We start from the raw sequence: 12,367 nt of genomic DNA, 5'->3' as shown, positions 1-12,367 counted from the left end.
TAGAGGAATATGGGTCAATTGCCAGCACGTGGGACTGCCCTAGATGGGCATCTTGGTTGGCATGGCCCAGTTGGACCAGTTGGAGTGTTTATATGCTTTACATGCATACGATTATAGCTGATCTACCTCAATCTTGATTCCCTGACTCTGCTCTGTGTCAGGTCCTCCAGGACTCTCCATCCACTGATCTTATATGCCTCCACTTTAGTTACTTCTAATAAGCTAGTCTCCACTGTATGTACTTTTCTATAATTAATAACAATGAAAAAAAACTAGGATTGTGATAATTGGGTGATTTAGTAATATATATAATGTGGTATTCTGCTTCTAAAAGGCATTGGCTTCTATGCAACCAAATTTTGGAAGCAAAGTTCAAAGTATTATCAAAGCTTGTGTAAGTTGACATATGCTATACTGACATCATTCTATGCACATGTTTGTTTGTTTATTTATTTATTGAGATATAGCGCAGAATAGGTCCTTTGAGCCCTTTGGGCCTCACTGCCCAGCAACCCTTGACTTAATCCTGGCCTAATCATGGGATAATTTCTTACAGGCATTCACAGCAGAACAAAAAAAAATCAATGAAAAACTGCAAACAATGACTGACAAATGACCAATGTGCAAAACTGTACAAATACAAACAAAAAGAAAATAAGTGAGTAACTAATATTGAGAACATGAGTTGTAGAGCCATTGAATGTGAGCCCGTAGGTTGAGGAATCAGTTCAGAGTTGAAGTGAGTCAAGTTATCCATACTGATTCAGGAGCCTGATGGTTGAAGATCTGTCCTGACCAGAAGATCTATCCTCCAACACACCAATATAATCATGTACTTAACTTGTATGATAGAGGGCAAATTCCTTTCAGCCCTCTGATATAATTTGTAAATTTTCCATAAAATTCTGGAGATAAATTACACAAGTGGTAACCATCTGCCACCTGAAGATGAATTTGAGTGTGCTGGTGAGGTAACGCTCCCATCGTTAGTAGTCGATATAAGGTGAACTGCCACCAAATATCAAGGTTCCTTCACCTGCACTTCCCAAATCCACCACCTGGTAGGACAAGGGAACACTTGGCTTCTCTCTAGTTTGCTCACCATCCTGATTTGTAAATAAATTCAAGATTCAAGGCAGCTTATTGTCTCTTCATCAGCAGACCAGTGTAAAGGAGAACAAAATTATTCTTTCTCCAGATCCAATGTGCCATAACAAAAAACACAGTAAGCACAAAGAACGCAATAAAAATATAATAAGTATAAATACATAAGACGAGCTTATACATATATATCTATATATAAGCTTATACATACATATATCAGCCGTCAGGCTGATCAACACCTCCACCTATTATACCCACCACAGGAAGATATGGTGGATGGGTTAATGAGTGGAGGTGTTGATCAGCATGGCAGCTTGGGGGAAGTAACTGTTGTTGAGTCTGGTGGTCCTGGTAATGATGCAGCATAGCCCCTTCCCTGGAGGAAGTGGGACAAACAGTCCATGAACAGGATGCGAGGAATCCTCCATGATATTGCTGGCTTTTTTCCCTAGTATCTTTCTCTATTCAACTGTAAATCACTGTACTTTATCATTACTGGGTCTTAACGCTGTCATTTGATTCCTTCCATTGACAGCATGGTAGGAGCCCCTTCATCAGAGGGAATGCAAGACTAATTTACTTAGTTTGGCACTAATTACTAGTTTAATAAGTGTTGAACCTAGACTAGCCCTAGCTAAACTAATGCCTTCTGCCTTCACAAGTTCTATATTTCTCTATTCTATGCACGATGCACCTATCAACTATTAAGATGCCTAGGTAGAGTGACCTTGCAGAGGATGTTTCCAATGGTGGTGGAATCTAGGACCAGAGGGCACAGCCTCAGAATTGAAGGATGTCTCCTTAGAACAGAGATGGAGAGAAGTTAATCCCATCTACACAGGCCACAGTCCTCCATACCCCTACCATCCATGTACCTATCCAAACTTATCATGTGTTAAAATCGAGCTCACATGCAGTACTTGCACTGGCAGCTTGTTGCACACTCTCATGACCCTCTGAGTGAAAATGTTTGCCCTCATATTCCATTAAACATTTCATGGTTCATCCTTAACCCATGACCTCTAGTTGTAATCCTACCCAACCTCAGTGCTAGAAGCCTACTTACATTTACTCTATCTATAGCCCTCAATCTTTCCATATAACTCTGGTCCTCCAGACGCGGCAACATTTCAACCTTATTTACATCTTTTTTTAGATAGGTGACCAAAACTGCACACAATACTCCAAGTTAGGCCTCACCAATGTCTTATACAACTTCAACATAACATCACAGGTCCTATACACAATACTTTGATTTATGAAGGTCAATGTGCTAAAAGTTTTCTTTACAATCCTATCTACCTGTGCACCACTTTCAATTAATTATGGATCTGTATTCCCAGATCTCTTTGTTCTAACACAGTCCTCAGTGCCCTACGATTTACTGTATAAGATCCAAATTAAACACCTTGCACTTGTCGCATTACATTCCATCTACCATTTTTCAGCCCATTTGTCCAGCTGTGCCAGATCCTGTTGCAAGCTCTAATGGTCTTCCTCTCTGCCCACTGCACCCTCAAAGCCTCCACATCCTTCCTCTAATGGGGTGACCAGAACAAAATGCAGTACTCCAGATGCAGCCTAACCAGTGTTTTATAAAGTTGTAACATAACTTCATCCTCCAAGAGGACCACAACCTTGTCATGGTTTGGAGATTTGCATGCCTCAATGAGAGCGATGTTGGTTGGAATCAGGGTTTTGTGCTTTGGCTCTTGGTGGGGTCACCCATGCCCAACAGGTCAAAGGGTGGAGGTCAGACTAAAAGTGATCCACCAGTCCTCCTGGTTCAGGGCATTGGATCAGCACTAACAACACTGACTGGTCAAGCAAAAATGTTATGGAAGCAGCAAAGAAGAATCCTTCTACATCTGAGTATGGTGGTATTCCTGAGTCTTCACCTGGATCTTGCGTGACTGACAGTAGTGAAAACTAAGTAGAAGCTACTGACATGATGAAGGAAGCCCTGAACACCATCAGAGATGGAGGACCTTCACTGCTGCTCACAATGCCAATGGCACATTGGACAGTAAATAAGTAATGGCATTTCATGACTCTTGAACCCACTGCCTCAACTAATAAAGGCTGGCATGCCGTATGCCTTTTTTACCACCCAATCAATCTGGGAACTGTGTGAAAAGCAAAATTGTTGGATATACAACAATCACCAATTCTAAAGCGTTTTTGAGTGGCAGGGTGGAGATACAACTCTACCAAAAAAGGTGTAAGGTGCTCCTTCCCTCCGCAGCCTGCAAGTCACCCTTGAGCAAGCAAGCACCTGCTAAGACCTTGGATCAGGGTTATGTGAAGCCACGGGGGCAGGGAATGAATAGATGGTTGTACGAGAAGCTGGTGCTTATCACAAGTTCCTGGTTATATGACCACTGATGCCAGGCAGACAATCTCTGAAGAGTGTTGATAATGGCTGGGTTCTCCCGTCTTGTAAAGGCACTGCCCAGAAGGTGGTAATGGCAAACCACTTTTGTAGAAACATTTGCCAAAAAGTATCATGGTCAAGAGCATGGTCACACATGTCACATGACACGGCACATAATGGATGAATGACCAACATCCATGTTACATCATGAACGAACAATCGAGTTGTACTGTGCTCAGCATTACGAGTTTCCTTTCTCAGGACGGAAGCCATTACTTTTGATGGTGTTCTTGGTTTAAAACTGTTACTGGGTTTATCCTGGTTTAAAAATGCTTCATACCTTGAGGTACCTGAATAGTCCCACCACTGATACCAGCAATGACATCGAAAATGAAAGCCTTCTTGAAGTTGTACTTTGGAAGCCATGAGAGTATTGGGAAGAGTTGAAGGATAATAGACTTGACACGAGTTGTTGAACAGCTGAAAGAAAAAAAGAGATAAAGGTAAGTTGTATTTGCTTCACGCCCATCAAAACATAGACAAAATGCATAATTTTGCGTCAATGACCAGCAGAGTCTATGGACGTACTGGGGGCAGCCTAGAAGTGTTACCAGGCTTCCGGCACCGACATAGCATGCCCACAGCTTACCAACTCTAACCTGTACACTGTATGCCCTTGGACTGTGGGAGGAAACTAGAGCATGATGAAGAAAGCCACGTGGTTACAGAGAGAACATACTATCTCTTTATAGACAATGGCAGGAAGTGAACCCCAATTTTACAGCTAGTGCTGTATTAGTGTCACACTAACTGCTGTACTTCTGTGCCACTCAGATTTCTTGGAAATATCAAAGGAAGGAGTCAGCTCAGTTTTACAGATTAATTTTTGCAGAAGAGCTTTTCATCAAAAGCATTTGTCTAATAGTGGGTTTTTAGCAATTTGATGAAAACTATTAATAGATGCTGGAAATCTGAAACAAAAGTAGAAAGTGCTGGAAATACTCAACAAGTTGGACAGCCTCTGTGAAGAGAGAAACTCCATGACTGGGATCCCTTTGTTCTCTCTACTGCAGGAGTCCTGATTTGGGGTCAACAACCAAAAACGTCAACATTTCCTCTCATGCACACACAAAATGCCAGAAAGACTAAGCAAGTCTGGCGACAGCCATGGAGAGGAACTTGAAGGAACCTGATTGCCAAGTTCCTCCAATATTTTGTGTGTGTTGCACAAGATTTCCAGCATCTGCGTAATCTCTTGTGTTTACCTTTCATGCACAGATGCTGCCTGACCTGTTGAGTTCTTCCAGCTGTTTGGTTTTTGCTCCAGTGAACCTTTACTGAATGCGGTGTCGGACACTGCACAGGGCAATGATTACCCAGCAGGTTGTTGAATCAGATAAGTGCCTTGCTTTCACGGCTACCAACATGCAGAATGCCCACACTCACTTGGACCTCAGACCCATGCAACTGGAGGAGTCCTCAGCAACAGTGCCAGACGAAAAGGTAAAATAATTCAAAACTTCAAAATAGTCACCAGAAGAAAAAGGAGATTAATTTAGGTTTACCTGAAGAACTTCCGTACTTTTTGTGAGTGGGGGTAACTCCTGATTTTCTTCTGGTACTCCTCATCAAATTCAGGAATGGAATAAGCTGATCGATCAACAATGTAACGCGGACGGATATGCATCACGGCAATATCTTAATCACTGGAGATAAATCAAAATAGAAGTACAAGACATTCTTCAGATGCTGGAAATCCAGAGCAACACACACAAAATGCTGGAGGAACTCAGCAGGTCAGGCAGCATCTATGGAAGGGAATAAACAGAAGATGTTTTGGGCCAAGACCCTTGATCAGAACTGGAAAGGATGGGGGTAGAAGCAAGAATAAGGTGGGAGGGGAGGGGGAGGTGATAGGTGAGACCAGGTGAGGGGGGAAGGAGTGATAGGTGGGGGAGAGGAGCATGAAGAAAGAAACTGAGAGGGGATTAGTGGTAAAGTTAAAGGACTAAAGAAGGAATCTGATATGAGAGAACAATTGGCTATGGGAAAAAGGGAAGGAAGAGGGACACCAAAAGGAGGGTAATGGGCAGATGCAGATAAGAGAGGAGGTAATAGGGAAGCCAGAATGGGGAACCAATATAAAGAGGTGGGGGAAAAATTACTGGGTAATAAATAATATGAATATACAGTAAGTCATGGGAATCATATCAGCAAGGTTTGAGATCTCTGTTACAGCACAATCATTGAACTATACAGCCTTTTGGCTCACCTTGTCTATGCTGAACATGACGCAGTTCGAAACTAATCCTGTTTGTCCCCTACTTCACACTCCATCATGGGCCAGTGAAGACAACTTCAAAAGGCGATGCCTCAAAAAGGCAGCATCCCCCATTAAGGACCCCAATCACACAGGACGTCCCCTCTTCTCATTGCTACCATCAGGGAGGAGGTACCCCAGATGCACACCCAGCATTTGAGCAACACCTCATCCTGATCCATCAGATTTCTGAATGGTCCATGAATCCACGAACACCACCTCTTCATTCTTCATTTGTACTGTTTTATTGATTTTATTTTTTATTGTAATGTAGTAATTTTTTAATGTCTTGCACTTAATCACTAGGCCAGGATGAAAAGATCGGGGTGGTCAGCGCCGGAGGCAAGGGAAGGGCCACTTCACCTCGTTGCTCAACAACGTTTACTCGGCTGAACGGAGGCTGCGGATTCATGTCAGTGGATGGACTTTCTTTCGTAAACTTTGCTTATTTTTATTGTTTGCATAATTTGTTCGTTTTTCCCTGTTTGATGGTCCTCTATTTTTTAAAGTTTTTTTTTGGTGGGGGAGTTTCTTCATTTCATGGCTGCCTGTAAGGAGACAAATCTCAAGGCTGTATAATGTATACATACTCTGAACTTTGAACTGTACCGCTGCCACAAATTTCATGACGTACGTCAATGATAATAAACCTGGTTCTGAGTCTGAATTAGGTAGAGCATTAAATACTACAGATTGAGGTTTAATGTGTTGACCTTACATGGAATATATCTAAGATTTGTGCTCCACAATACTTGCACACCTTTCTCATGGTGTCTTGGAATGAAGGCTTTTCATGTGATTAACTGGTTCTGCTGATCAATATCCAGCCAAGATCAGATGAGGCTGCCCTACGATAACTCTTTCCATCCCTACAGCTGAAAAGTGTGATGTACACAAACCTTCATCTCTGCAGACAGTTTCAATGAACTAGCAAATCCCTAGTCTAATTGTATTTTAATGTGTATATTCTGCAGTGCGTTGCAAACGATACAGGAGACTGCCGATGCTGGAACCTGGAACAACAAATAACCTGCTCGAGGAATTCAGCAGCAACACACACAAAATGCTGGAGGAACTCAGCATGCCAGACATTATCTATGGAAAAGAGTACAGTCGACATTTCGGGTTGAAACATCAACTATACTTTCTTCCACAGATGCTGCCTGGCCTGCTGAGTTCCTCCTGCATTTTGTGTGTGTTGCTCGGATTTCCAGCATCTGCAGATTTTCTCTTGTTTGTGAGGAACTCGGCAGGTCCAGCAGTGTCTGTGGGGGAAAAGTGATAGACGGTGATTGTTGTTGAAACCCTGCAGTGGACTAGCAATAAAACCCATTGATTCAGGATACTCAAATGTTATGTAAAACATAGAACATGGAACAGTAAGCACAGAAACAGGCCATTCGGTCCGCAATGTTGTGCTGAACCAGATAAATAGCAAATCAAAAACAGCTAAAGAGTAACCCCTCCTACCTACACCATCTCCATATCCCTCCATCTTCCTTACATCCATGTGCCTATCCAAATGTCTCTTCAAAGCCTCTAACGTATTTGCCTCCATACCAGGCAGCGCATTCCAGGCATACACAACTCACTGAGTAAAAAAATGTAACCCTCTCATCCCCCTTGAACCTACTGCCTCTCACCTTCAATGCTTGCCCTCTGCTCTCTATAATGTGGAAAAGAATGGCCAGAGGATGCAGGAGTCAAAGTGAAATTTAAAATCAAGTAAATGTATTATCAATTACATATTTGTCACCATATACTAACTTGAGATTAATTTTCTTTCATGCGTAAACAGGAATATAAAGAAATACAACAGAATTTATGAAAAAAAAATTATACACAAATAAAGACTAACAGGCAACCAATGTGTAAAAGAAGATAAAATGTGCAAATTTTCAAATAATTAAAAAGTAAATTTAAATAAATAATATTGACAACATGAGCTGTAGAGTCCTTGAAAGTGTGTCTGTTGGCTGTAGAATCAACTCCGTTGAGGTGAGTGAAGTTATCCACCCCGTGCAGGGCAATGCACAAGGGAAATTCTAGGCAGTTTCTATAACAGGTTACATGGTCGGCACAACATTGTGGGCCGAAGGGCCTGTAATTTGCTGCAGATTTCTATGTTCTGTGATGGTCGTAGGGTATTAGCCACTATACAAATGGAAGGTTTCTGTTGAAAAGTCATGGAAACTAACTTTGATTCTCTCTCCATAGAAACTATCCAACCTTAAGGAATTTCTGAATCTAAAATAAAGACAGAAAATGCTGAAGACCAGAATTGTGGTGGCTTTGAAATAAATGCAGCCTACCAGATCTGTGCTTGATGCTGGCACAAAACCTCAACATTCCCATTACCCTATTCCTACCTTACATCCTTCTAACTATCCCAGACAATTCCTTTCTGAAAGTTCTGTTTCCCTTCTGCAAATGCAACATTTACACATATGATGCACCACAGAAAGCATCCTATCGGGATGTATCACAGCTTGGCATGGCAACTGCTCTGCCTGAGACCAGAAGAATCTCCAGAGAGTTATCACTGCTGCTCAGCGCTTCACATATACCTGCCTCTGCTCCACGGACTCCGCCAACTTTTCCGACTGCGTCAGGAAAACAGCTGACGTAATAGAAAACCACCCCCCTCTTCTCCTCACCTCCCATCAGACAGAAGGTACGTAAGCTTGAGAACACACACCAACAGACTCAAGGACTGCTTCGATTCACCACACTTTTATTTTTATATTCTTTTTAATTACCTCAAATTACTTAGGTATTCCTATGAAGGTGGCATCCATCATTCAGGACACTCACCATCTGGGACACGCCCTCTTTTTGTTACTACCACTGGGATGGAGGTACAGGCACACTCTCAATGATACAGAGAAAGCTTCTCCTCTCCACCATCATTTTCAGAATGGTTCATCAACACCACCAAGACCACAAAGGAGTACTTGATAAGTGGGACACCTTCAAAAGCAAAATTTTGAGAGTACAAGGCTTGTGTGTCCCTGTCAGAATAAATGGTAAAGATAACAGGTATAGGGAGTGCAAACAGCAGGAAATCTGCAGATACTGGAAATTTAAGCAACACACACAAAACGCTGGTGGGACGCAGCAGGCCAGGCAGCATCTATAGGAAGAAGTACAGTCGACGTTTCAGGCCGAGACCCTTTGTCAGGACTTCTTCTGTGCTGCCTGGCCTGCTGTGATCCACCAGCATTTTGTACGTGTAGGGAACCTTGGATTTCAAGATTGAGAAAAAAAAAGGAGCATAGCAGGTATAGGCAGGTAGGAACAAATAAGTTGGTTATGAAGTATATGGAATGCAAGAAAACACTTAAGAAAGAAAGCAGGAGAGCTAAAAGAAGGCATGAGGCTGCCCTAGCAGACAAGGGGAATGAGAACTTTAAGGAATTCTACAGATATTCTGCGAAGAAAAAAGAATTTTAGGATGTATTTGTGACATTAATTGTACCTATTGAAACCGTTTGGTATTTTAACAGCAAAAAGATTTAACAGCAAAACTGGTCCTCTGTAACATTAGAGTGGTAATCCGTGTGTGGAGCCAAGATAGATGGGGGAGATCAAAATTGAATTTTTTGGATTTTTTTTTTACTCAAGACATGGACAGAGTCAATAGAAACGAAGCAAAGTGACATCAGCTTCATGGACTCTGTACAGATTACAAAGGAGGATGTGTTTGCTGTCCCGAGGCAAATTAGGGTGGTTAAAACCCCAGGGCCTGACGAGGTGTTTCCTCGGACCCTGTGGGAGGCAAGTGCAGAAATTGCTGGGGCCCTTGCAGAGGTATTCTGATTGGCTGCTTCATCGTCTGGTATGGGGAAGGGTGGGGGGTGGTTGCTACTGCACAGATCAAAGTAAGCTGCAGAGAGTTGTAAGATTAGTCAGCTCCATATGGGATACTAGCCTCCATGGTATCCACGACATCTTCATGGTGCGATATCTCAGAAAGGCAGTGTACATCATTAAGGACCCCCACCACACTCTTCTCATTGTTACCATCAGGAAGGAGGTACAGAAGCCTGAAGGCACACACTCAATGATTCAGGAACAGCTTCTTTCTCTCTGCCATCCTGAATAGTCATTGAACCATGAACACTACCCCACTACATTTTTAGTTCTGTTTTTATACTACATATTTCATTTAACTATTTAATATACATATATAATTACTGCAGTTTAGTTTTGTTTTCTATAGTTATCATGTATTGCATTGTATTGCGGCCACAAAGTAAAAAAATTTCACGACATATGCAGGTGATATTAAACTTGATCCTGATTCCGATATTTAAATCATCCTTAGCGACAGGTGATGTACCAACGGATTGGAAGATAGCCAGTGTTGTTCTGCTGTTTAAGAAAGGCTATAAAAATAAACCAGGAAATTGTAGGCCAGCGAGCCTGACATCAGTAATGGGAAAGTTATTGGAAGGTATTCTAAGGGACCGGATATATAAGAATTTAGGTAGACATGACCTGATTAAGGATAGCTTCGTGCGAGGTAGGTCAGGTCTAATCAATCTTCCTCTCATAAAATGGCAGCACATTCAAACGCAGTGATCTCTCGGGGGCCAACCAAAGGCACACTTTTCTTTTTAAAATGTGTTTTTAATTATTGTAAGACTGTACTGGACTGCAAGAACTATGGGTACAGCAGGTTTATTGCATCAGTGATCTGCTTGTTGCTTGGAGCAGCTGGCTGGAAGAAGCCGGCAGATGGGTCGGAGAAGGAGAAGCAGGCAGATGGGCTGAGGAGAAGTCAGTGGACAGGCCAAGAAGGAGAAGCCTGCGGATGGTCCGAGAATGAGAAGCCGGGGACAGGCTGGAGAAGAAGCCTGTGGATAGGCCGGAGAAGGAGAATCTGGAGACAGGCCTAAGAAGGAGAAGGCTGCAGATGGGCTGGAGAAGGAGAAGTAGGTGGATGGACCAGTGAAGGAAAAGCCAGCAGTTGAATCGGAGAAGGTCAAGCCGGTGGACAGGTTGGAAACAGAAAGGCCAACAGATGGTCTGGAGAAGGTTCGGAGGAGCTGACCTGGGTGCAGACTGTGCTGTTGCTGGCTATACAAAGCCATTGAAAGCAGCATGCAGAATAAAATATTGGAGTGACTGGGCTTGTATACACTGGAATTTAGAAGGATGAGAGGGAATCTGATTGAAACATATAAGATTATTAAGGGATTGGACACACTAGAGGCAACAAACATGTTCCCGATGTTGGGGGAGTCCAGAACTAGAGGTCACAGTTTAAGAATTAGGGGTAAGCCATTTAGAACGGAGTTCAGGAAAAACTTTTTCACCCAGAGAGTTGTGGATCTATGGAATGCTCTGCCCCAGAAGGCAGTAGAGGCCAATTCTCTGGATGCTTTCAAGAAAGAGTTAGATAGAGCTCTTAAAGATAGCAGAGTCAAGGGATATGGGGAGAAGGCAGGAACTGGTACTGATTGTGGATAATCAGCCATGATCACATTGAATGGCGGTGCTGGCTCGAAGGGCCAAATGGCCTACTCCTGCACCTATTGTCTATAATGACTACCTACTTCGTTTCTCTTGAAATCGCTGGACCCTGATGGACATTGATAATGTAAGATGCTGCAGGCCTGTCTCCCTTTTTCGGTGGTGAAGCAGACGAGGAGACAGCAGGGTGGCCTTGGATGTAGTGAGGCCAAGGCCTCAAGCCGTGAGCTTGCCTGCTGCTGCAGTCCAGGTGAGGAGACACTGAGGGCAGTGTAGCGTGGCACCATTGCTCAGTTGAGGGCTGGCATCTCCCGCTGGTGCTGCCCTCCAGGGTTTGATCATTGGAATGACAGGCTGGATTGCCTAGAGCTGTACCATCAATTAGCATTTGGCTCAGGGACTTGGACTATACACGTGTTTTCTTGAGTAACAATGTGCGTCTTTTTTTCCTCTTACTATTTTGAATGTATGCTATCACCTTGGCCCCAGAGGAACACTGTCTCATTCAACTGTATCCATGTACGGTTTGAATGATAATAGACAATAGACAGTAGGTGCAGGAGTAGGCTATTTGGCCCTCCTAGCCAGCACCACTATTCACTGTGATCATGGCTGATCATACACAATCAGTACCCCATTCCTGCCCTCTCCCCATTTCCCTTGACCCCGCTATTTATAAGAGCTCTATCTAACTCTCTCTTGAATGCATTCAGAGACTTGGCCTCCACTGCCTTCTGGAGCAGAGCATTCCACATATCCACCACTCTCTGGGTGAAAAAGTTTTTCCGCATCTCTGTTCTAAATGGCCTACCCCTTATTCTTAAACTGTGGCCTCTAGTTCTCGACTCACCCATCAGCGGGAACATGCTTCCTGCCTCCAGTGTGTCCAATCCCTTAATAATCTTATATGTTTCAATCAGATCCCCTCTCATCCTTCTAAATTCCAGTGTATACAAGCCCAGTCACTCCAATCTTTCAACATACGACAGTCCCGCCATTCCGGGAATTAACCTTGTGAACCTACGCTGCACTCCCTCAATAGCAAGAATGTCCTTCCTCAAATTTGGAGACCAAAACTGCACACAATACTC

The 12,367-nt window shown here is 43.1% G+C and overlaps 1 protein-coding gene across 2 annotated transcripts in view; it reads right to left on the bottom strand.

Moving 5' to 3' along the window:
* The window catches only part of LOC132381010 (solute carrier family 26 member 9-like), a 146,454-nt gene that overhangs the window by 89,719 nt on the left and 44,368 nt on the right, over positions 1 to 12,367 (bottom strand). Inside the window, exons 2-3 of one of the 2 annotated variants that reach the window (XM_059950088.1) lie at positions 5,044 to 5,184; positions 3,819 to 3,958 (exon numbers count right to left, since the gene is read on the bottom strand). In XM_059950088.1, the coding sequence (XP_059806071.1) occupies positions 3,819 to 3,958; positions 5,044 to 5,165 (262 nt within the window). In that variant the 5' untranslated portion in view covers positions 5,166 to 5,184. Of the gene's footprint in view, positions 1 to 3,818; positions 3,959 to 5,043; positions 5,287 to 12,367 lie in introns of both variants that reach the window. The other variant, XM_059950087.1, reaches the window with a different exon arrangement.

Source organism: Hypanus sabinus, chromosome 25, assembly GCF_030144855.1.
Source record: "Hypanus sabinus isolate sHypSab1 chromosome 25, sHypSab1.hap1, whole genome shotgun sequence".
Lineage (NCBI taxonomy): Eukaryota > Metazoa > Chordata > Chondrichthyes > Myliobatiformes > Dasyatidae > Hypanus > Hypanus sabinus.
The sequence above is the reverse complement of the archived record's forward strand: the minus strand, read 5'-3'. Positions and strand labels throughout refer to the sequence as shown.